The sequence below is a fragment of the Ananas comosus genome, linkage group 3, assembly GCF_001540865.1.
Source record: "Ananas comosus cultivar F153 linkage group 3, ASM154086v1, whole genome shotgun sequence".
Lineage (NCBI taxonomy): Eukaryota > Viridiplantae > Streptophyta > Magnoliopsida > Poales > Bromeliaceae > Ananas > Ananas comosus.
The window spans coordinates 15,100,032-15,123,311 of NC_033623.1; the positions used below are offsets into that span (position 1 = coordinate 15,100,032).

Genomic DNA, 23,280 nt, shown 5'->3' on the forward strand with positions numbered 1-23,280 from the left:
CCAAATTTATCTGACATCAAAGTGCCGCTGATATCGCATATCAGAATGCAAAATTCTGATGTCAGCATGCCAAAAAAGATACCCTCATCACAAAATCATATTTGCAGGAACTTCCACTGAGCTCCAGTAGAATATCAGCGAACTTCGTATCTGGACCAAATAGTCCAAGCACCTTCAAAATTTTCAGAACACTTTTCACATGAGTCTTGAGTCGCATGTAATATTATTTGCACATCTAATAAAAGATTGCCCATTCTATTTCAACATTTTCTATTTTCTTTCCACTTCTCTTTAACAGATGGCAACAAGACAGATACAACATTACATCTTCACATTCCTCAAAGCAGAAAAGGTGAGGAATAGCTATCTTACATGCAAATACATGGCGATACCCCTTAACAACAAAAACACAGCATTAAACTACGACATCAACTATATACTATTCCCTTTCTGTAAGAGAAAAGAAATAATTACTCTTTCAACCAATCAGCCCTAGGAAACTCAATGTAGTGCTTAATCAGCCTAATAAGAGTAAGAAATCCCAAGTATCAGCAATTCATCCTGATAATTATACTGTACAAAAGTTAGCACAATTGGATGCTGATCTAATCTGTACAAAGAACTGTTGAAAGAACTAGCTGTCTCCCACAGCCACAACTTCATAAATGCCTTCAGTAAAAATGGCCCATCTGATTGAATTCCAGCTGCAAAACACAAAGATGAAACTAATTCAGATTCCAGATGAATAAATACCATTAAAAAAGATATCCAAAGACATTCAAAACTTCATCTAGTATACCCAGAATGAAGCAGATAAGAACTAAACTTGTCTCTATAAACTTACATAAATGATCAATCAAATGTACATAGGCCTTAGGCCTAGTTTGTTGCTGCACTTTCAAACACGCAATTTTATGCTTTGGAAAGCCCCCAAAAAAATCCAAAAACACTTCAAAACTTCCTCTTTTATGTTATAAAATTACAATGACAACCGCCACTGGAGAAGCATCGAGTGGCCATTGCCACCACAATTTATTAGTATGAAATAAGGAAGATTAGAAGCATCTTTTGGATTTTTTGGGACTTCCAAAGTGTAAAATCAGGTGCTTTTGGAAATGCAATGCCAGACTAGGCCTTAGGAACAGTTGGATGCTGATTTTTCAATCTGTACAATTGACTGGGCATATTTGATTTTGTTTGATGTTTCATTGCAACTAGAAGTTACATTATTTCTATAGCAAGTAATAAGAAAATAGTGATGAACACAACCAGCTAAGCTGGCAAAAGCAATGAAATCAGAAAAAGATAAGAGTTGAACAGTGACAATGAGATAGGATTAGCTAAAAGTTGTGCATTCTCTAAGCAAAAAGATTGTTTATAGTCTATTTTGATGTTAGCACAAGTAATCCAATGATCACTTATGCTTAAATTATGATTTTCTTTTGTAATTGCAATGTAGGAGTTTGCTTTTGGCCCATTGCAAGACCTAGGCAGTCATAATTTTACAAGATAATACATTCCATCTACAAGTTATTTATCTTACTTTGAGAGAATGACTAAAAGGCTATGTATGTTGTGTATGGTAGACATCTAACCATGCTCATCATCCACGGGCCTTGCATGCATAAAAAAAAAATACTAAACAAGATGTTTAAGCATTCAAACATGCCCTTCGTATTTAGGACTTCCTTAATCACATGTACCTTTGCCTTCTCATGGGCCATCCTCATTCTTCGATACTCTTGTTGTGCTCGATATGAACGAAACATGGTTTGGACCCTTATAACCGATCTCTTCACACGTTCTTCAGCTTGCTCCCGACTGATCCTGAAAAACTCTTCCTCTTCAGTGTTTGCAGGTTCTGTATCCACTCTCATCGCTTCGCTCGGTGCTTCCGTATGAATGCCACGTAATCCTCTTCTCTTAAGACGCCAACGCAAGATTGCTTTCTCAAGCACTCCAACAGACCATATAATTTTGCAGTATTGCTTCCTCACTTGATGCCCTCGGAATGCAGCCTGAGCAGATAGCATTATTAGGATCAAATCATAAAGAAAATCAGATAGGTAACATGCAGCAAAATAACGTATGTGATGCTATGCATCAAAAGAAATATTAGTCATAAGAAGTTAGCAGGTAACAACATAATCGACGATCCAACAGCTGTAGATAGCAGAAATGTCACACTATCTTTTCCTACTTTTCTCTTTGAAGTATTACATATATATCCTAAAAATCATTTATCTGCATGATTATTTCCCAGTGTAATCCGACATTACGTATATGCTCTTAAAATATAAATTCCTTTAATATATACCCTGATATTTACAAGACCTTTCTGATACAGAACCAGCTACCCACAAATTGGACGAAAGCCTAGACTATGATAGGAGTATTTCTTTAAGAAACTACAATTCCGATAGTTATATATGAAAATTCAGATTTTACAGCGGGGTATATGTAAATAAATGATTTCCCGAGGCATACATGGAGACGCCCTTCTTATTTTTTATATACAACAACCCTATGAACAATATCCTTGTCATTGCATTTCAAAAGCAATAATTCCTTTTGACATTTTGTGCCATGTTGCTCCACGAGTCAGAACCTTACCTGTATTCTGATAACTTGCCTACGCACGTGGAGAAAGTTCTTACGCGTCTTCCATGTTCGGAAATGACTCTGTATTTGTGCAGCAGCCCTCATTAGTTTCCGTCTATTGTGATTGCGGAATGCATGCTGTATCTTCAGAGCAGCAACTATTTCAGATGCTTCCATCTCTGGTTTGGACATCTGAACAGCCTTAGTCTGAAGCTTTAGAGACCGCTCTCTGAATGCAGCTTGTATACGGTCAGCTGCGTCAGCAGCATTTCTATAGGCTGCTAGTGACTCCTTCAAACAGAGTTCTTGCTCACTGAGATTCTCGATGTCTGTACTTTCAAAGTTCACTTTTTTGGTTGAGAAAGGCGCAGCAGTCGCTACATTCCCTGACAATGACATGGCCTGGAAATGTGCGGTCAATCCTTTCTCAGCAAGGTAGGCGGCTAAGCCTTCGTACCCTTGTTTTGCTGCCAAGTCAGCAGCAGTGGATCCACCAGGGGACTCCGGAGTAGGGTCTGTGACTAAACTTGGATTTGCTCCAGCTGATAAAAGTGTAGCGACCATCCTTTCCCTGGATTAATATATTTATGACATGAATCATACCAATATAAAGAACTTGAAACACCTAAGAAATTTTTATCCACTGGAAATTAACTTGAATAAGCAAATAAATTTAGATCTGCCAGAGCCAAACATGCATGAGTGCAAGCCACCGGCATTTAATAACATGCTTAAAGCATAAAACTTCACTGGTTTTAAGCAATTAGAAGAGAACCTTCCTTTTCATAATATGCTTTTGTACTAATTGCATCCGTAAGTTAAAATCATTATGCCAAGTTCCTAGCCAGACTACAGAACACAAAGTTTCCGATTAGAACGAATCAACAAAGACATCAATGATTACAGGATCCTCTACAGATGTATCACCTATAGAAAATCAAAATATTATAAAGAAAACGAAGTGAGACTTAAAATTGGCTATCATACATCTCAGCATCGGCAACATTAAATTTTGTTTTAGGGTACTATACCTTCCATAATAAGCAGCCCAATGCAGAGCCGTCCAGCCACATGCATCCCGAAAATCCAAGGAAAATCCCGACAAAGAAAATAGGTAAACTGCCCAAGGATAGTCCAGGATAGCACAAAGATGAATAACTCCTTGGCCTTGAATATCACAGGGAGTTGTTCGACGGCCTTCAGCTACTTTTTCCAAAAGCCATTCTTGCAACTTATTTCTCAAAACCAGCTCCAACAACTCTTCAGTAGCAGGCATCTGAGAATCCCTATTGCTATTCACTAGTTTCAGCATATTCAACCACTCCTTTTCCATTAAAGAAGAGGAGAGAGAAGCAAAGTTTTTGGCTTCCTTCAAGAACTTTTGTTGTGTCCTGCCGGACAGACCAGAAACATTGCCGCTTGTGGAAAAGAGTAAGTGAGCGAGCCTCATTTGCATTTGAAACTCCTTTAACTTTAGTTTCCTATTGTCATCTTCAGATGAAGCCACCTCATCCCAAACACTCAGCTTAGACCGGTATTCGAAGGACCAAACTTGGCTGATTGGTGTCTGACCGTCCAAGGTCAAATAAAGATTCACAAAGCCAGGTTCACTGGGGGCTGCAGTACAGCGGTAAACACCAGCTTGAACAAGTTCTGCAGGAACACATTTCCTGCCAAAGCCGCAGTAGACTTGGGTTTCCATTAGATGTTTTTGTTGTTCATAAAAGTATCCAACCACTAGGACCTGCATTAGTTATAGTTGCATGAAAGAACTGTGATAGAGATGAAAAGCATATTATTAGCAACTTAATATTTCCATATAGAGCACAATTGCAGACTTATGAAAGTATATCTTAGATTTCTACATAATTTATTAGAAAATAACTAATAATCAGCTTATCCTGACCTTATCAACATGAAAGAGGCATGCCTTCATCAAGCTGCAAACCAAGGTTTGAAGTTTCTGCCTCAATTCCAAAACCGAAAAACCAAAATGTTTCAAACCATTGAGTGCTAATTTGAGACTACAGTCTGAAACCAATCCACATGAAATATCTTGATTTAAGTCACAATAGGGGCCTAAAGAAGGCTTAGGTTTAGAATGTTGGTCTTATTGGCCGGAAGCCCGGACACACTTATAGGACGTAATTTCATTCATTTTTGAATATTTTATATTGTTGTGTCAGCTTTAATATGTGGCAACATCAAAGTTAGTTTTATTACCATTGAAATTGTCACATTGACTGCTGTTAGACTACTTGGACAACACACGTATCATATATTACCTTGAGAAAACAGAGGTTTTCACAATAGATTGCCTTAGTCTGGATATCCAAATGAACCATCACAGAAGACTATGAAATTCAAGCAAGTGAAAAGGCAACAATATAAAAGCCAGTAAGCAAACAAAGCACTACAATGTAACTTCTTAATTGCACACAGACAACAAAATCAACTCGAGAAGAGAAAAAAAAAATGCTCAGAGAAATATTGAGAAAGAAAGACCTTAGTTTCCTCTGTGGAAAAAAAATGCTCAGAGAAATATTGAGAAAGAAAGACCTTAGTTTCCTCTGTGGAATATGCCCACCCAGGAGAGACATCAGTTATATTGAAAATTGGCTGTTGATTTGATGACTGGTCCATCAACGTACATGTAGCCAGTTTGTTTGCCTCTGACCTGAGTGGCTCAAGCTGCAGATCATCTAACAAATTGATATCATCATTCAAGTAATTCCATCGTCCCAAACTGTTCTGACTTAAGAAGACATCATTAGTAATATTATCGGGGGTTGACGTGCCAGTTATTGCATTTGATGTACGGTCCTCTGTTTGAGATTCTGATTTTGTGGAATTCAATAGTTGTGACTGGCTCTCCTGATCCTTCATAGCTTGAAAATAACTACCGATTGTTTGGTCATTCCCAGCGCCATCATTATCAGTAATGCAACTAGTATTATGAGGCATGAAAAAGCTACCCTGAAGCAAACAAAAATAGTTCTTTTAGCTGAACAGCATACAGCGAAGAGAGTGCAGGTTGAAGACCCAATAAGTTGTTCATAAAATATCTGATTTACTCTGGCAACAAGAGAATATACCTAAGAATAAGAGCAAAATTGTGGAGTATAATAAGGTAACTAATAAATCAATATGGCCACAAGCTACAGACATGAAACAATACAGGTCAGGAGAAGGCATATATAGATATGCAAATGCACAAATCTTTTGCTTCACAGTTGATCTATATACATATATGAATCTTGAGTCTGGAAAGGACACATGGCAACTCCTCAATCCCTCTACTCTTTCCTATTCTCAAATAAAAAATTATTGCATGCACCATTTCTATAAATATATCACATGAACCAATCTAATTTTTTAATAATAAATATAAATATAGTACAATTAAGCCACAAACTAATAAAATCTTGCCACATGCCTCATAAAAATTTTAGAACCAATCTAATTTTTTAATAATAACTATAGTACAATTAAGGCATAAACTAATAAAAGCTTGCCACATGTCTAATAAAAATTTTAGACGCACCCATTGCGGCGCCATAAACCAACTCTAATATATGCATCATATATAAATTTTTATAGTACAATAAATCTATATCTATACTCTATATTAAAGGGGAGTTTCATCATATCATGGGGTCTAGAGGCGATACGTGTCCTTCCCATTCTCCCATATTTACTTATAAAGATAACTTATACGATGAAGAACAACCTGCTTCAAAAAAACATCTTACATTATTCATGGACTTCGCCAACTCATTTTGAATTTGTTGATCAGATATGAAAAAATCACCTGTCACATGGCAACCATGGTTATATTCTCTCATAACAAGTTAATCAACAGTAAGGACTGGAAGCCATACCATCTCGATGCTGAGTAGAATCATTATTTGTAGGTGATTCCAACAAATCGTCCCAATCCAATGTGTTGATTTCATGAAGACTGAACTCATGGCTCTGAAGTTCTGCAAGATCAAAAGAGATAACGGAAACCACAACATAAGTTAACCTGGGAGCTCGTTGCAAAAACTTTAAGACAACAATTAATGATACTATGGAACAGTGTTTTCATCAAAAAGTTTCCTGCAAAAAAATGTAGATAATAACATATTCGTTCCAGAGAGAGAGAGAGAGCACTATGGAACAACGTTTTCATTAAACAAACAAGTACATAATTGCATATTGTCCCAGAGAGAGAGAGAGAGAGCAACCGTGGAGCAACAAATACACGATTGCTAAGTGAACTAAATTATCAAATGAAAACTATGAGGTACTACAATTAAGAAAGAAAAAGAAATAATGGAAACTTTTTCAAGGAGAAACAAATTTATGTCTCACCAGCCTGTACTGTGTTATCCTCTCCTGAGTTAATTTCTTCTGAGGTACCTGCAGATCCAGACACAACTGAATGTGCAGAAGCAGAATTTGATTCGATTGGGGTTGATGGAGAATCATGATGAATCTTGCTGATCAAAGAAAGATTCTCTGTACAATCAACCGGTGCAGGTAAATACTGAGATGCATGATCCTGAAAAACCATCAAACGTTAAAATGACATAGGCAATCCACACAACAAGCCTAATTCAACTAGAGGCTAAAACATCACACTTTCAACGAAACAAAATATAAGATAAATTTCGGCTTTAGAGATTCACTCATTCCCCCAAACTTAAACAAGAGGCAACAGTCGTAACAGAAAGGAGATGCTCTTTAATGACTGTCTCAAATCATAACTTGCTCAACCCTGTTCAAGTTCACATTTGATACCATAATTACTAGCTCCTTTCATTCTCTTCCATGTCTTAATAACAAGTAAGCAGCAGCAAACATTGTCTGACTATATCACCTTGAAACCCTAAAAATGTCTTCAGTCTTTAGTCTACCTGTTTAGTTTCAAAGAAATCAATCTCCTGAGAACTGTCCAATTAAGGTCCCTCTTTTCTATTCAACTTGTTTGGAAGTATCAAATCATTTGTCATATTATTTTATTGTCTTAATTTCCTTCTCTTCAGACTAAGCACCAAGATGCAGTCACAAATTTCGCCTATTTTATCGGACGTCAATCAAATAAAAGACCTAGTCTTAAGGAGGAAAACACCAAAACCAAATCATTCGTTACTCTAATTTAATAAGCTTTCCCTGCTTCATTACTCTCCAAAGCTGCAATGGCCATGCACACTGCAAACCTCTCTCTACCTTTTCCTAGATGCCCATTAAATATCCATTTGTAAAGAACTCCGAATGAGAATCCACTTGTGTACTTTCAATTTTATTTCATGTGCTTTAGCTATGTATATCACCTCTTCTACCAGCCATACTTATAGATAAGATCCTATTGCCTTCACATCTACAAAAACACTAGTCATCTCTAAAATCTGTATGTGCAATAATTCCTATACAGCTCTTAAATATTTTACAAATAGTGTGATGTATATTCTCTCCATCATCTGTTTACTTGCCTACCCACCTAGTTTCTCATATAAACACACAATGACACTTTTGTATAATCACCATAGCTACTTCACTAACGAGCACATCTGAGAAGCTGCATTCAAATTTTACTTCAGGTCTCATGGACAAACTTCGCTATCCATTAGGTAAAACAGCATCTATCTAGTAGAGCAAAACTCATGCAGTTGGTTAATTGTAGTCTATACAAGTAAATGCCTGGTATAAAAAATATTGTAAATCATCAAAAAGGAAACAGAGAAAAGAACCTCAGATGTCTGCCGATAATGCACAAGAACTATGCGCTCCAACATCCTGAATAAACAACATTAACAAAAATATCTCAGCTTGCAATGTCGAATAATAAATACAGATCGTGCAAAGGAAAAAGGACGTTAAAACTCTGGACAGCTAATCACCAACTACCAAAAAGGTGAGAAAAAGAAAATAGGATGCAACATTAGCGAGGCATCTCGGTAAAAAGGAATGGTGGTAGAACAATGCCTGTTTATCACAATTATGTTGCCAATAAAAGTAGTGTTTCTGACAGAGTTCGGAGAACACTCATGCGCATGAGCCCAATGAATTGATATAGCCTGAAAAGTTAAGCTGCTCTAAATAACAGCAAGGCCTCTTTAACCGTGACAGGTAAAACCCAATGAAGGCCTAAATTTTCTGGTGAGCCAAACCAAAATGAAAAAAAATCAAGGACAAGTTCAAGTCCTCATTTTGTAGCTTCAAAGGAGTTTGGATAACATTGTTTTAAGGTCCTCTAGCCAACATCAATGAAGGATTCATATTTCTTGAGTGAGGCCACTTGGGTTGGTTAAGTCAGCTATTCAGCTTGACCTATTGACACCAAACGGACATGCGTTCTAAAATGAAATATGCACCTCAGCTTGCAGAAAAACCGATAATGTACCTTCTTATGACCTAGCTAAGGCCATCGAGAATAAGATTGGTGTGGAGCATAAACAAGTAACATAACTAGATACAGCAGTATCTTCTTAACTTTCTTTTCGATAGTGTTATCATCTTAGCTATTATACTATGATTTGCCTGCTAGGAATTTCTACACTTCTTTATTCAATCGCAAGATGACATTCTGCCAAATTAGGCCCTCAACTAGTCTTATCTGTTATTTCTTCTTCCTGACTCTCATGACTTTCTTTTTCTGGGACACATCTGAAATATGTCATTGGTAGACTATTAAATATTTCACAATCTCTTTGGCACCCAAAATTGCCAAGTTCTATTACTTGCAACTGCTATGACATGCGTTCAGATGGGACTAATATGCCAATTTGTATCAACGGATGACGCAGGCCATTTCAGATACCAAGAATTCTCATTTTATACACTTTCCCTGCCCAATTATAGAAATGTTTCACCCTTCTGAGTTCACATTAAGTCTAAATAGCTAAAAATCTTTACTTTATGCCTAATATATGTCATTTAGACAAAATCTTTTTTACTGCGCGATGAATAACAGCATGTAATAATTTCCCTAGCTCAAATAAAGCCACAACTAGGTCCTTATCGCAGTAATTGAAAGAAGTTATATTATAAAATATAGAACATCCCAAAGATTGTAAACACATCTTATAAAAAGAGGCATGAGGGAGAAACTTACTTATCAAGAAGCCAGTAACTCCTACGGTAAAAATTAGGATCGTCCTCACATCGTGCATAATAAACATGGATTCTTTCAACATTTCCAATCTATAACATAAGAAACATGAATTATAAATGCCATGTTACATAAGTAACATGAATTATAAATGCCATTTCTCTTGGACAATATATTTTGCACACAAAAGACAAATGACGAAGGCAACAAATTCGACAACAGCAAAACCAAATTTAAACAAAAGAGATAGGCTAGTCAGTTCAAAACAATAGCACACCATTCTCAATATGGCAAACAATTAGTGAACAAGATGAACTTATGCAGCCAAGAATTCCAGTTAGATAAGAAATTCAAAGATCCATTTAGCGTTGTAATGCCTGAGCAGAAAGTCAAATGATCTTAAATTTCAGACTATTTATTTCCTGAGATAATTATCAAAATAACATTGGGTACCAAACTACCAAACAGTGATATAAAAAGTTCAGGATGGAAGCTGAATTTGATAACAGCAACACAACATACTACTTGTGAGAGCACAAATAGTGATATCCAACAATGAGTACAAGGTAATTTCAGCAGGTCAAAAGTGTCCAATGTCCTTAAGACTAGTAAGCATCATATATTTGCTACATTGCATCACCAGCACATGACAAATTCATCTATCAATTCTGATGCCTTTATACATATTTTCACTTCTCATAATATTAGTGGGAATTGCAACTAATAGAAATGATCGCTCATTTGATTCTTTGTGGTCAAGTTTGTTTTGTCCCTTTTATAGTTGCAAATACTACAAAATAATAAAGTTAGTCCTTACAGTTTGTCTATCCTGTAATATTTATAGGTTTATAGATTTCATTCACAAAACTCAGAAAATAAACCTTAGCCTTCTTTTCATATGTCAACACCATCTGTAAACAACAATGACCAAGGTGAACTTTTTTCAACCTTAATATCATTATGATTCAAAAATAATAATTCTACCAAGCAGCAGTTCACCACCTCTATGCAAAAAATAGTAATAACAAAAACAGCAACAGCAACAACAACAACAACAACAATAATAATACTAACAAGAACAATAATAATACTAACAACAACAACAACAATAATAATAATACTAACAACAACAACAACAATAAATATATTCTTAAGAATGAGAGCAGACAAAAGGCTAAATTGCCATAAAGTATACTTTATTGTATCTCTATAAAGTGCATTTTCATTTGCAGTTAATTTCACACATAAAGCAATTGGATTTTTTATGTATTGGGCAGTCAGGTTATACATACATAAAGAGAGATATAGGAAAAATGTTGAAGAACAAAAATAACAGAAAACAAGCATAGGTAAACATGCATTAGCATTCCAAAAACACAAGGGACACAATATATGAATTGATATTATACGATTTTAATTTGCACGCGGTCTAACTTTTAACTTTTCATGGGCTTCTTGGACAGTCTTCCCATCCTTTTTCTTCTTCCAGTTATGCCCATCTTTACGGAAGTTCCTCAGCATTTTCCGATCAAATAAAAGAACCGTACCACCTAATTTACAAGAGGTGATCAATTTTTTTTAAAAAAAAAGCAGAAATAGTATAGGGTTGGATATTGTAATAACAACAGAATCAGATGCGATATAGTACGCTAACAGCCAAAAGTAGCAACATCTCAACTAAGATACACGAAATGGCTAACCAAATCCTATAATGTTTAAAATGCTTTACATGTAAGCTAGCTTACAATGTTACAATTCCAAACAGTAAAACTGCTAAGACACCATGCTGTGCAAATTACTATATTCCAGCAAAACTGAATCAAATAGCTATATCTATTGTCTGATTTGTTTCATACTAGTAATTAACAATCCACAGAACGATTAGATAGCAATAAGAAAAATCGTCATTCTAAATTGATTGAGATGCATAGTAGAACAGTTTTCTCACTGTTAATCACATGTAATTTAAACATATGCTCCCTATGGCAGTAGGCTAGAAATGTCAACATCTAAAATTTTACTTGAAACCATCCATTGCTGATAGAACGTAGTGTAGACTTTTGAACAATATATTTCAGGGGAATACTCTAAATCAAAAGAAAACAAATAATAAGACTGGAAATGTTTTGGGTGTCCGAGAAATAGGAAATAACAGCACGAAAATTAAGTGTCTTTGAGTTACTAATGTCGATGTGGATAGAAAATTTTTCATATTCAATGTTTCAGACAATTAACCACCCTCAACATAGGTTCACTGCAGCACATCTTCACTCTTTTCTTATGACATTGACAAGTCACAACAGGCAGTTGAAGCACTCTCACAATTAACAACTACAATCACCAACAAAAGTAGAAAGCAATGTATGACTAATAATATTAACTGCCTGGCACGAAATGGTATTGGGAGGCTCATAATATAACTAATAAGTATATTTTTCCTTCAGAATTCATAAATTAAGATAACGATAACGATAACAATAACATGAATTTTACAGGATGATTAAGAAAATTAAATGGCTCATGCTGTTGTCCTAAGAGGCTTTGAGGTACAATTCTGCTATTGTTTCTTGCACACTACCAGCATGTTTAAGCATTTTCACACATTGATATAGCACAAGGGTAAAAGCCAAGTATAAGTCAAATCGCACTGACCAAGAATGAAAGAAAAGTGACTTTCGAACCATATGGATGTACCAAAAGAATAAGCACAAATATTTTATTCTACATGCTTTAATATTCAGATGGTAAGACAAGTTCATACTTTGTGGCTTGTCGACTGGTTGGGGTTGGATTTTAAAACGTGCATAGTTAGATAATATTGCATGAACTTCATTAGGACGAAACCACCTATTTGGGGCATCTTCCATCAACTTCTCTACATCCAGATCTGTTCATAAAGCCAAAATATCAGAGATTAAAAAGGGAGTTTTGCTGAAAAAATGATGGAATGTGTAATTCATCAGAGTCTTGATTAAATATGGTAGTAATGAGAATAACAAAGCAATGGTAAAACATAATCATAAAAGAGATATTGATAAAGAAGTTTCTACAGGAAAATATATTCTAAAAATTCAACAAAATTTTTTTAGTCTAATAGATAAAGTTGATGAAGAGAAGACTGAATACCCAGTTTATCGAAAATTCATTGTTCAGATACTCTTGTTATTTGATGAACTGATTATAATTTCTAACTTAAAATAAGTGATAAGCAAAGTCTTGACCATTACATGTCCTTGAAAATCACCTTAACCAAGAGGGAAGTCTCTTAGCAATACAAAATCTATGCAAACTTTAATTAATTGTTGTGTTGTTCTCGAAGCACTATGATTAATAACAGCGTGGTCTAACTTTAAGAACAAGATTATCTCCTCAGAGTAACTTACAATCCCACAATTACAACAATGACAAGATCAGTCCAGCAACAAAAGCAATATGTTCAAGAAGAACAAAAGATACCGAAGAGAGAAGGCAACTACACAAGCAAGACATTAAAGAAGAGAACAATAAAATTTACAAATGAACCTCAAACCCTAATATGAAAAGATAGCATTGCCAAATGAAACCCTAAATAGCAAATCGATTGAACAAAACTAAAAAATCAAGTATGTGTCTGATGCGGTGCGAAAGCCGTGGATGAGAGTGTCACCGAGGAGATATTTTTCATGGCAATGAAGCAAGAGCTCTGAGATGCCCAAGAACGGGGAAAGTGATTCAAAAGGGGAGTCGCGTAGTACTTGGAAACTGTACCAACTTTAGTTGATTTTTATAGCTATTCTTGAAGACCTAAGAAAGTACTATAAGGCTATAACAGCATGGTCTACCATCAAGAACTACTCGAAATCACTCGCAATCCAACATTTACAGCAATAGCAACATCAACGTCCACTCAGCAAAAGCAACAGGTTAAACAAAAACAGCAGGTATCAAAGAACGAAGGCGACGACACGAACAACACAAATTACGATCAAGCTTTCAAACCCTAAAAGGAAAAGAGAGAATCGGCGAATGAAACCCTAGCCCCCAAATCGAATCGAACGAAGTCACAAACAAAGACCGTACCTGATGCGGTGTGAAAGCCGTGGATCTCCCCGTCGAGGAGGAGGCCCCCTTCCATGGCGGCGAAGGGAGAGCTCGGCGAAACCCTAGCCGACGAAGTGATCGAAAAGAGAAAGGGCAAATACGATCGACCTCTGAGTTTGGTATCAGACGAGAGAGAAAAAGAGAGAGGGAGAGCCGGTAAAAATGGCGAGGGGGCCAAAAGAGCATGGACTGTTATTCTCCGCCGCGGAGTAAGATACACTGGATATCTGTGTACTGATCGAGGAATTTTGACCGTTAGCTGGAGATTCGACGGTTCTAGTTTTGGAGTGTCAAGCGAAAGGGTGTGCAACATTTGCTTGTTATTCGCCTGCTTGCGGAGGGTTCACGGATGGATTCCACGTGGCATTGGTAATTGGGTTATCAGCGCGGGGGCGGGGCAGATATTATCAAAATAGTTTTTTTATCATTATTGATAGTGTAAAATTATACATATACAAAAAAAAAAAAATACAGAAAAAAAATAAAAAATAAAATAAAAAAAGACGTAGGAAAGAAGAATGGCAAAATATGCCAGAAATAATAAAATAAAGAAAATGAATGATAATGACAATATCAGTTTATAGAAAAAAAATATTTGGTGGATAATAAAAATTATTAATTAACTGAATTAGACAATTATATTTAACATGATATAGAAAATTAAAAGATCACTTATAAAATTATAACAACAAAAACTACTTAAATAAAATGTTTATAATAATATCCCACTAAACTAAAGGAAAGAAAATTAAATTGTAGAAGGTTAAATTATAGGAGGCAGATGAGGGGACAAATTTACTATTAAAAAATAAAAAAATAAAAAAATTTGAGGTCTTACCACATCGGCTATAGTATTAAGGATTAATATATAGTTAATTAATAGATATAGAAAGTTGAAAGGCTATTTACAAAATTATAACAACAAAAACGGTTTAGATACTGACCGTTTCTACAGCAAGTGGCAAAGGGCTTGGTGGTTGATACCCGAGACCCGAGTTCGAATCCTAGTTGATTCACATTTCCAGCTAAGCTTATTTCTAAATGAGATAAAACGAAGCAGATAGCGTGCTACCTATCTCTCTCAAGAAAAAAGAAAAGAAAAAAAAAAACAACGTTTTAGATAAAACGTTCATAACAATATCTTACTAAACTAAAAGAAAGAAAATTAAACTATAGGAGGTTAAATTATAAGGGATAGAGGAGGGGAACAAATTTACTATTAAAAAAATTAAAAAAATAAAAAATTAAGATTTTGCCACATCAGCAATAGTATTGGAGATTAATATATAGTTAAAATTTAATAGATTAGATTAGACAAGGTCGATGTGCAATTTGTAAAAATAATCATTAATCCCAGCAAATCGCGACCTGCCACGTGTCTTAATAGTAGATTTTGCACCAATGATCACTGTTGAGAATCCTCTAATTGAGAATGTTTGTGGATGAGACAGTAGAAATAAATAAATTGTTATTGTCGTTTACTAATCCGATATTCCAAAGCATGTTTTCGCTTACTTTTTAGTCCCTTGGAATTATACCCAAGCAAATAACGCCTGATATATACGGCTCAACCGATCTGGTTCTTCGTTTGGGTGATCAAATTGAGCCATTTTCAATTTTGTAGGTTACACCTTAATAGAATCTAAAATACACCTGCACGAAAACTACGTGCTTGGTTCTTATTTTTTTATTTGATTTCGCTTTACGTTGAGATTTTATTACTTGACTTAATTTAACATAGCCAAGCCTAGTTTTGGGACTAAGCTTGAGCTTAAAAGGGTTCAGCAATTTGCTTATAATTTGTTTTGAGCAAAAATATTTTTGGAACGAATGAATCTCACTCCTCAAACAAACAAATTCTTCTGAGCTCTCTTCTCTCCTTTTTAAAACAAGTAGTACGCTTGCCCCAATAGTAAAATTTCTTTCTGATTTTATCATGAGTTGATAGTTTGAATTTTGTCCGTCCTAAGATTCCTAATGCCACTAAATCTTACGTATATCTCTACCATCTACAAGATTATTTGTCGTACCTTTAAAAGTACATTTTATTTGGGACTTATTTTGTCCGGTTGAGGTTTCTCCATAAGCATACAAAAGTCGTACCATTTAAAAGTTAATTATGACAAAGCATATCAACAAATTGTCCATTCTTTACATGACTTTACAGATGCTATGCGACACCACAAATTTGGTATTATGGATTTCTAGTCCTTATTTCCATAATCTATTTTGGTTCTTTCTAAATATTTTTCCAATAAGATCAATGTTTTAATCAATAAAAATAGTATTAAAACGTTTTGCACGAGTGATCAATTTGGGGAGGGATGGATCATTTCACGTACAGTAGAGTCATGTTATCTTTTTGCTGAGGAAAAGAAGTATAAATTGATTTCCCTCGCCACCGCAAATGACCATAGTTGGGTACTATTTTTGTCAAATGGATCTGTCATTATTTACATTTAATTTTATACCCCACAACATGTGATGCCAAATCTCTATCATTGAAAATTTACTTACTACAGTAAAATTAGATCTCTGTATGATTGCGTTATAAGTTTACATTAGGATAAGAACCATAAGAAAATGGTAGTGCAAATTTTTACTATAGTAATTGATTGACACCCTTTTTGAACTAAAAGAAATTATGATTCACAAGTCCCTTATATGTGAACACATCCTTTTTAGTTGTTATGAATAATATAAACATGTATGATTAGGGATAAACAAAGAAGGTAACAAACTTTAGTCCAATTACGGTTTACTTCAACAACACATTTCCATCCTTAATTCACTGTGATTGAAAAACACTTGTGAATTTATTTAATTATATCTTTATTTGGCACGAATTAAGCACAGTTGAGTCCTCTTTCATAAATATAGAACATAATTTTAAAGAATTAGTGGTTTCTATATATTCACTTAAATATAATAAATACCATTCATTTTCCCAATTGGAAAGGATCAGAGGAGGAAAGGGCCATGCCCTTGAACCCCCCATGAATTTGCTCTCGTGAGTTATGGTTGTGTCCCTAAACTTAGCAAAACACTCTTGAAACATATTGTAAAAGTTAATTAATTTTTTGTGTATAAAAACTATCATCGTTATCATTATATGAACAAAAGAATGAAAGAAAAATAATACTAAAAATAATGTCCCTATTTAATGTCAAATCAGTTGTACAATTTTGCGACTGTTTTTGTGCTATATGTTGATTGTCCTATTCCTCCTTTCTTGAAATTTCAATTAATGGTGGGGACTTAGAAAGGACATGAGTTGGGTAAAGAATTTAGGTTCCCGCAAATTATTTTTTATAAATTATTAATATATACATGCACGATAAGCTAATGCTACAGAAGATACATAATTTATAATATAATATATTAACTTACTAATAATTTCAAAAATAATATTTTTTAGGGTTCATAATTATACTTAAATTGTATGAAATTTTAAATTTTAACTTTTAAATTTAATATATATATATATATATATATATATATATAATTGAGCTAGAATACTTTTACAAGTATTACCCCCATGATGCTATTAGGTTTTTAGCCATTGGATCTATTCCTTGATTACTAATAGCCATTGGATCAAACACTATTCCACCTGCCACCACCTACCATCACCTACCACCATTATCCTCCAACCTCACATCTCTCCATCCAATGGCTAAAAACTCAAAGCACCACTCATATAATACTTTACAAATATTCTAACTCAACTATATATATAATATATATAATATATATATATATATATATATATATATATAATTATATGTGGCTGGTATGCCTATGGAAGCGTGCTTCAGTTGTTTTTGATGTTCGGACTTTCGAATCGACGATCGGCTCCGATGGAGTTGATCTAGAGTATTTGAAGTATCTAGAAAAAAAATTTTTGATTTTTCGATATCATTTGCCTAGTGATCGAAGAGCTCAAAATTAATAATTTTAATGGCCGTGGTGAGCCGGTTGCAGGTTTAACGGTGTAGAAATATCCAAATCACATGAATTTTGATAGAATTTTTTATACCATATAAAACAGATCAATAACTTTGATCTAAAATTTTAATGTCATATCATCATATTTTATAAGATTTTATTTTCAGCCGTTGATTTTGAGCACTCCGATCACTAGGCAAATGATATCGAAAAATCGCCAAATTTATTTTCTAGATATTTCAAATACTCTAGATCAAGTCTAACGGAGCCCGATCGTCCGATTCGAAAATCCGAACAACGAAAACAAAGTGAAAGCACGGAACCCTCCGTGCTTCCATAAGCATCCTAGCCGCACTATAATATTAATATATATATATATATATAGATGTGAGGCTACTATTGCTATCGGAAGCCACGGAGCCTTCCGTGCTTCCAGCCTCGTTTTCGATGTTGCGACTTTCGAAACGTCGATCGGCTTCCGTTAAATTTGATCTAGAAGTATTTGGAGTATCTAGAAAATAAATTTTATTGTTTTCGATATTATTTGCCTATGGATCGAATGACGCTCAAATCAACAAATTTCAATGGCCGCAGTGGAGCCGTTTGCAAGTTTAACGGTGTAGAAATATCAAATCAAAGTGAAATTTTGATAGAAATTCTTTATACTATTAAAAACAAGATCAATATCTTTGATTTAAAATTTTAATGTCATATTATTACATTTTGTAATATTTTTATTTTCAGCCGTTGATTTTGAGTCTTTCGTTTACTAGGCAAATGATATCGAAAAATAATAAAATTTATTTTCTAGGTACTCCAAATACTCTAGATCAAGTTTAACGGAGCCGATCGACGATTCGAAAGTCGCAACATCGAAAACGAGCTGGAAGCACGGAAGGCTCCGTGCTTCCGATAGCATAGTAGTCTCACTCTATATATATATATATATATATATATATATATATTTGAGCTGTAATACTATCGGTAACAAACTGACTCTATTGCCACCCATTTGTTTTCGATGATGGAGCCTCCAAATCGACGATCGGTACCGTTGAAAATGATCTACATTTCAAGTATATAAAAATCAAATTTCATTAATCCTTAAAAAATTAATATTATATAAATACTATATTATTATATAAATTAATAATATACCAACTATCAAATATTATACCACCTATCAAATATTATATACCAACTATCAAATATTATACTGTTGAAAATAATTTATACCAACTATTAAATATTATATTATTATATAAATTAATTCTTAAAAAATTGTTTGAAAACTAAAGTGAAAAACATACAAAGTTTAGAGATTAGGGACTAAAATAAAAAAGTGTGAAAATATTGGAGCCCAATGTGCAATTAATTTTTTTAAAAATTAATGTGGGTCCCACATCATCCCAAAATAAGTGAAAAGACCAATTTTATTTTTGTGTTTAATTATAAGCATGTTTTTATTGATCTATGCAAAATTATAACTTTATAACTTGACCATAAAAAATTATTTGCATGTTGGGCACAGATATAATTAACTAGTAGTAAAAACGATTGGGCTACAATAAATTAAACTTGACCCAAGTTTGATCTGGGCCGGGTTTCAGGCCAATAGCTGGGTTGGGCCGAGTTTAAAACTTTTGGTTCGGTTCGATTATCGATCTGTGCTGTTTTATCGAGCTTGTTTTATGAAAAACAAAAGACAAAAATATATTCACCTAATCTGAACTTTAGATCATTTGAAAATAATGTATGAAACTAACACAAGATCGAGCTTATTATCAATCTGGTATATTGCAGATGCGTCCAGTGCATTTGTACATTCGTACATTCGTACATTGCACCTACATCATAATAAAATCTTATTTCAGTATCCGCCACAATAAAAGCTTCAAATGTTTTTATCTGCTGTGACGCATGCTTCAATCATTCGAAATAGAGAAGCTGCGTAAAAGCTAGGCTGAATTATTACCAATGTTTTAAATATTTGCAATGTAATTACTTAGTAGGTAATTTTTTGGGAAAACTTCAAAAACCCCCCCTGTGGTTTCGTGCATTCTCACTTTGCTACCCTGTGGTTTAAAACGTATCAATTTACCCCCCTGTGGTTTCATTTTTATCTTTTCGGAAGCTTTTTCGTTAATATTTCGTTAAATTATATACAAAAAACTTCAGATAACCATCTATATTTATCGAATAGTCACTTTAGTATCCTTTAATTTTAACTTTGTCACTGATTTAAAAAATAATAATAATAAAATTGATAACAAAAAGATAAAAACGAAACCACAGGAGGGCAAATTGATACGTTTTAAACCACAGGGTAGCAAAGTGAAAATGCACGAAACCACAGGGGGGGTTTTTGAAGTTTTCCCTAATTTTTTTGGGCTCCTTGTGAAGGGCTACTACTATCTCCCTTGGGCAATGCTTGCTTTAGAACTGATCTTCAACAAATCCTTTACCCTCTCTCTGGAAAGAAGAACATAGTACTGAAGACTCCTTTTTGGGTGTATCCTCCCTTTTGCGTTATTTAGTTGCACATTTAATTGCCATTTTTTTTTTGAAAAATCTAGTACATTTTTTTTAAAAAAAATAAAAAATAAAAATAACTTCGTTGAATATTAATTATGTCGTAATTGGTATTCGGGCTCGAATCTGAATTAGAAAAGGAATTCAGAATGGGTCGGAATAAAAATGGAAATAACTAGCTAATTGGTATAACATTTTCTCTGACCAAACAGATCGCAATTATAATTTTGATTTTCATTCCAAGAGCAAAAGCTTTTGCCATTATACAAGCCTTTATTTCCATTAATCATCTGTGAATTACTGAATCCAATATAATTTTATTTTATTTTATTTTTGTCCTCCTTAATTTATTGGTTTTTAAGATCCAAACTTGTTGCATTTTAGGGAGGGGCAGCTTAAATCAACAGACCAATAAAGCCGATCGAACCAACACGCTGGTGTAGCACTTCGTGGACGAAGTTACCGATTAAATCAATTAAAGTTTGTGATTTGGCGTAAAAGAAGCTTAATAGATGATAATCACAATAGTTCACTATGGTAGTTTTTAAAAAAATAAAAATAATGTTGAATTTTACTTATAATAGATTTATCATGCACAAAATTAAATTAAATACACGCATGTTGGTACGATTTCAGTAGCTGATTCTACACTAATGGCCAGATTTAAAGACATCAGTTTTTATTTTATTTTGCTTCCGTAATACGCATTTTACTCTCTTTATATATTCATATATGAGGTTGTTGTTTTTTTTATTATTAATTTTCTATTGCCTGGGATGGGACATGCATTAAAAAGCATGTTGAATTGGAATAAAATTTCAGTGGGGAGCTTTCCAACGACGTCAATACTCTACCGCATGTTAGCTTTTTCTCCGTCGAATAATTTGTTAGATGTTTTTTAATACTAAAATACAAAGAAAAAGATTAAAATACCTGAATACAAATAAACGTGATATGTGGCAACAGATCGGTGCTTCCTAATAAGGCATCGCTGGAGAGCTCCCTATTGAAGTTTTTTCATTAAATTGAACATATAATAACTATATACGGTAAGTTGCACGTTTAATTTTTGACTCAAACTTTTAGAATTATTATAATAAGGTTTCATAATTTAATTTAGATGACTAAATTTTAACTCATTATTAATATAAAAGTGATATGACGTTGTAAATATTGTCATATCATCGATCAAAACACTATCACATCACCTAAGTGATATATCAATATTTGGTCGACTAAATTGGGTTATAGGACTTGATTGTCCTAATCATAGTAATTTTCCTACCTTTAATTTAATCGCATTTTAAATGAAAGAAAAATCAAAACAGTGATCGTATTGGGACAACAACTTTTTATTTGAAATTGAATTACACGGGTGATAAACCAAGATTAATCAGGCTATGATTATAAGCTGAGTTCCAGGGGACATTAAAAAAAAGAGATCTTCTCGATTCCAGTAATATATAACATATAGAGTAAATTATATGCTAATCAATTATTACCACAATATTTTGCAGTTTTATCGATTATTCATTTTTCTCTATCTTATCTTGCTAATTAATATGCTCTTATATGATTAGCATGTGCTGCATCTGCAGTTATATGCTAGAGAATAATTCTGCAGATTACAGGCGTAAAAAAAAGAGAAAAGTATATATATATATATATATATAGAGAGAGAGAGAGAGAGAGAGAGAGAGAGAGAGAGAGAGAGAGAGAGAGAGAGAGAGAGTCCGGCTGGGATATTATCGATAGCACCAAGGCTTTGCGCTATCGAGTTTTTCACCGTTAAATTTAATCCTTCGATTATTATTATTCGTTAGATTATACTATTCAACCAACCACTCACTCAATCCTAGAGGGCCCATATCATCCTAACTGCACATTTTTCAATCCAAGAGCTAAAAAACTAATAGCATCAATAGTTTGGTGCTATTGATAGTATCTCAGCCTAGTTTTATATATATATATATATATTAGTTGGGCTAGAATACTATTGATAGCAAAAGTCCCTTTTTGCTATCAAGTTTTTAGCCTTTGGATTAATTTCTTTCATCATTTTTAACCATTGGATTAATTATTATAACCCAGTGAGGACCACTCAACCCTAAGCGACTAATATCATCACTAATATCATCCTAATCCTACAATTTCTCATTCAAGGATTAAAAATTTGATAGCAAAAAAAATCTTTTGTTATCAATAGTATTCCAATCCATCTCTCTCTCTCTCTCTCTCTCTCTCTATATATATATATATATATTATACTTCAAATGCATGCATGATTACAATACTAAAGTAGTTCCAAACAAGTTATAAATCAACATATGGAATATAAAAAAGTATGTAGATACTGCATATAAGTGAATGAGTACCATATTAAATGAAATCCAAGCAAGATATATATAGTTTGAATAATGATTAGACATATAAAGAAGTACATTCTACAGGTATGACCACTAATCATAAGATTTAAGAAAATCTCAACATGCAAATTTAAAATAGAGAAAAATAATAATAATATAAGAGAGTTGATCATCGGCTCCACCAAATATTTGTACTTCTTTGAGCAAATTTTTCTTTTTTCCAATCCGTTTTCATGTTATAGCTTTTTTCCCCAAACACGATCTTACTTAAACAGAAAAAAATAAAATAAATTTAGACGGTAGAGCGAGAAAGAATGAATGGCATCAAAAAATAAAACTTGGAATTATAGAAAAATCATGAATAGAAACGGTAATTGAAGTAATATTTGGACAATTAGAATTATATGATAAGAAAAGTTAGTTACAAACCTCTGTTTATATATCATCACCAATAACTAATCATTTGAGTTGGGATTCTACTCTCGTCTACTCGAGAAGGTGAGATGGAATGAGCCGCGGGGGTAAACTTGTTTCTCTGGTTGGAGATAGTTGAGCGGCGGAGATCGAAAATAAATATGATGGACGGTTGATTGGCTACGGTGCATGAGACACACCGATGCGCCGGGCGCATGCAACGATTTAGTATTCTCACAGTAG

At 33.9% G+C, this 23,280-nt stretch overlaps 1 protein-coding gene across 5 annotated transcripts; it reads right to left on the reverse strand.

The window, feature by feature from the left end:
• Positions 201-14,053, reverse strand: LOC109707543 (calmodulin-binding transcription activator 5). 5 transcript variants are annotated; one of them, XM_020228874.1, is made up of 13 exons: positions 13,757-14,053; positions 12,459-12,584; positions 11,132-11,247; positions 9,701-9,789; positions 8,337-8,382; positions 6,958-7,147; positions 6,483-6,584; positions 6,354-6,412; positions 5,107-5,577; positions 3,633-4,345; positions 2,614-3,172; positions 1,704-2,018; positions 201-704 (listed from the first exon to the last, which is right to left on the reverse strand). In XM_020228874.1, exons 1-13 carry the CDS (start codon positions 13,809-13,811, stop codon positions 672-674), a joined length of 2,874 nt encoding a protein of 957 aa, XP_020084463.1. In that variant the 5' UTR covers positions 13,812-14,053; the 3' UTR covers positions 201-671. The 5 variants fall into 5 exon arrangements, with proteins under 5 accessions (XP_020084463.1, XP_020084464.1, XP_020084466.1 ...); XM_020228875.1 differs by having other exon boundaries at positions 5,161-5,577; positions 13,757-14,052; XM_020228877.1 differs by lacking the exon at positions 11,132-11,247 and having other exon boundaries at positions 13,757-14,052.

Excerpts from the sequence above, each read along its gene's own strand:
- LOC109707543 (XM_020228874.1), bottom strand. The coding sequence starts at position 13,811 with ATGGAAGGGGGCCTCCTCCTCGACGGGGAGATCCACGGCTTTCACACC. Across the intron at positions 4,346-5,106 it reads TTTCCACAGAGGAAACTAAG|GTCCTAGTGGTTGGATACTT; the intron begins GTCTTTCTTTCT and ends TAACTAATGCAG. Across the intron at positions 705-1,703 it reads TGGCCCATGAGAAGGCAAAG|CTGGAATTCAATCAGATGGG; the intron begins GTACATGTGATT and ends TGTGTTTTGCAG.